Genomic DNA, 2,394 nt, shown 5'->3' on the forward strand with positions numbered 1-2,394 from the left:
CCTTTCCTTTCCTTTCCTTTCTTTCCTTTCCTTTCCTTTCCTTTCCTTTCCTTTCCTTTCCTTTCCTTTCCTTTCCTTTCCTTTCCTTTCCTTTCCTTTCCTTTCCTTTCTTTCCTTTCCTTCCCTTCCCTTCCCTTCCCTTCCCTTCCCTTCCCTTCCCTTCCCTTCCCTTTCCCTTCCTTCCCTTTCCATAAAAATCCCAAAACAGCGTTTCTACTAAAATTTGTAGTAAAATGTGGAAGGGCCCTGTTTGCACACAGCTCCGGCGCTGGGCTCTCCCGTGGCGGCGGGCGGCAGGTTTCGGCTGCGTCTCCTCTCCTTGTGCCCCTGGCTTCCCGGGAATAGCCGTGCGCGGCCCCGGGTAAGGCAAAGCAGAAGGAAAGCCCTGGCTGTTGCATACGGCGGCAATAACAACAACGATTTCTAAAAATACCCCTGCTAATAGTTGTCGGGAATTACGCACAGGCAAAATTGTGCCAGAAGGGGAGAAATCGATCTCTCCGTTTCGGGGGGCTCTGCACGGCGCTTCCGAGGCCGGCAGCCGCGCTCTCAGCGTCCAGACGCACCTCACAAAACCACAGGAGCACCGGGCTTTTTATTCTTTTTTTTTTATTATTATTATTATTCTGACGACCCTCCCCCCCTTTTTATTTTAGTTGTAGGTAGACAGGACCACTGTGAATGGCGCAAAAAATTCTGTAAACAATGACGCACAAAAACACCTCCCCTCCCTTCCCCCCGCCTCCCCCCGAAATGAAACCGAGCCCCCCAGAAATGGAGGGGAAAAGAAACAGGAGAGGGAAAAAAAAAATCAAAAAACAAAAACAACAAAACCAAAACCAACAAAACATAATAATAATAATAATAGCAATAATAATAATAATAGTAATAGCGTTTCCCTCTCCATTCCTTCCCCTGTAGTTTTGATTTTCTTTTTTGGAGCATCAGTCTGGTCTGTCTCTCTCTCTCTTATTTTTTTCCTCCTTTTGCGTGTGTTGTGCGTGCGTGAGGTTGCGCGCGTGGGACGTGTGCGTGTGTGCGCGCCTCTCCTACAGCGTTCACCAAGTCCATTGCTGAGGCCCTGTACCAAGTGGTGTGCTGTGGGGTACTGGGGGTTGCTGGTCGCGCTGTACTGGGGCGTTGTATTGCATATGCTGTAGAGACTGGGCGCTATAGGCGGAGAAGGGGATTCCCGTCTGGAAAGTCGCGGCTGCCAAGTCCTGAGCTTTGAGCGTGTGGCAGGGCTTGCCGTCCCTGACTAAGACCGGCACGGCCACCCGCCGCGGGGAGGGAAGAGGAGTCACTTCCATACCTTTCTCGGCCCGGGCCCCGCTTCATCTTGTAGCGGGGTTCTGGAAACCAGATCTTCACCTGTGTCGGCGTCAGGCGGATCAGGCTGGCCAGGTGCTCCCGTTCGGGCGCCGACAAGGTACCGCTGCTTGCCGGAACCGCCGCTCCAGCTCGTAGGTCTGCGCCTTGGAGAAGAGCACCCTCCTCTTCCTCTTCTTCCCCGCGTCCCCGCCGCCCGCTGCCTCCTTCTCGTTGTCGGGCGACTCGTCGGCCGACGGCTCCGGGGACTTGGCGGCGGCGTCCGGGCCGCCGCCGCCGGCCGTGAGCCCGTGCACTGCGGGAGCGGCGGAGAAGAGAGGCGTCGTCAGCGGGCCCCGACGGCACTGCCCGCCCCGGGACGCGCCGCCCCGCCCGGGCCCCGCGCGGGGCGAGCCCCGGGCCCCCCGGCCCCCTCCCGCCCCCGGGGCAGCCCCGGCCGTCCCCCGCCCCTGGGCCCCCGAGCCCGGCCCGGCCCGTCGCACTCACGGGAGTACTGGATGCCCTCGGCGCTCGCCAGCCAGCGCGTGTAGGGGTTGTCGCTGTTGTCGTAGAAGGGGCTCTTCAGGGGCAGCGCCTGAACAGTGTCCAAGGGTGTCTGTCCCAGAACGCCCGCTTTCTTGGGGGGCTCCGGCGCTTCGCTTTCCTCCTCGCCGCCCTCCGCGGCGGAACCGTCCTCGTCGTTAGTGTCGGGGAGGTCCAGGATGTCCTTCACGGAAAAGCCCGTCTTTGTGTTGGTCAGAGCCATGGTCCGGGTAAATTGGGGCAGGGGACTTGGAGGAGCAGCTTGCCGAGCCGCCGTGTCACCCGCGCGCACGCACACACGGGGCAGCGGCGACACCAAGGCACACGCACACGGCGGCCGGGGGGGGGGGGGGGGGAGGGGGGGAGGCGCGGAGGAGGAAAAAACACGGCGAAAAAATAACCGGGGGGGCTGCGCGAAAGAGCAAGAGGAGCCCCGGCCGCGGCGGTGGATCTCAGGGTTTCTGCAGGCTCCTTCTGCCGCGGGGGAAATTTGGAGAGCAGGAGCAGCAGCTGGCTTCGAAAATAGTTTTGTAACTCCAGGGG

At 59.9% G+C, this 2,394-nt stretch overlaps 1 protein-coding gene across 1 annotated transcript; it reads right to left on the reverse strand.

The window, feature by feature from the left end:
- Window positions 1-884: 884 nt before the first annotated feature.
- NKX2-2 (NK2 homeobox 2) lies at window positions 885-2,163 on the reverse strand. Its single transcript, XM_032185126.1, is given in 6 exon segments — window positions 885-1,076; window positions 1,079-1,135; window positions 1,137-1,328; window positions 1,330-1,428; window positions 1,431-1,624; window positions 1,816-2,163. Coding segments are annotated over 6 exon segments (819 nt in total). The 5' UTR covers window positions 2,075-2,163; the 3' UTR covers window positions 885-1,058.
- Window positions 2,164-2,394: the final 231 nt, after the last annotated feature.

This window comes from Aythya fuligula, chromosome 3 (assembly GCF_009819795.1).
Source record: "Aythya fuligula isolate bAytFul2 chromosome 3, bAytFul2.pri, whole genome shotgun sequence".
Taxonomy (NCBI): Eukaryota; Metazoa; Chordata; class Aves; order Anseriformes; family Anatidae; genus Aythya; species Aythya fuligula.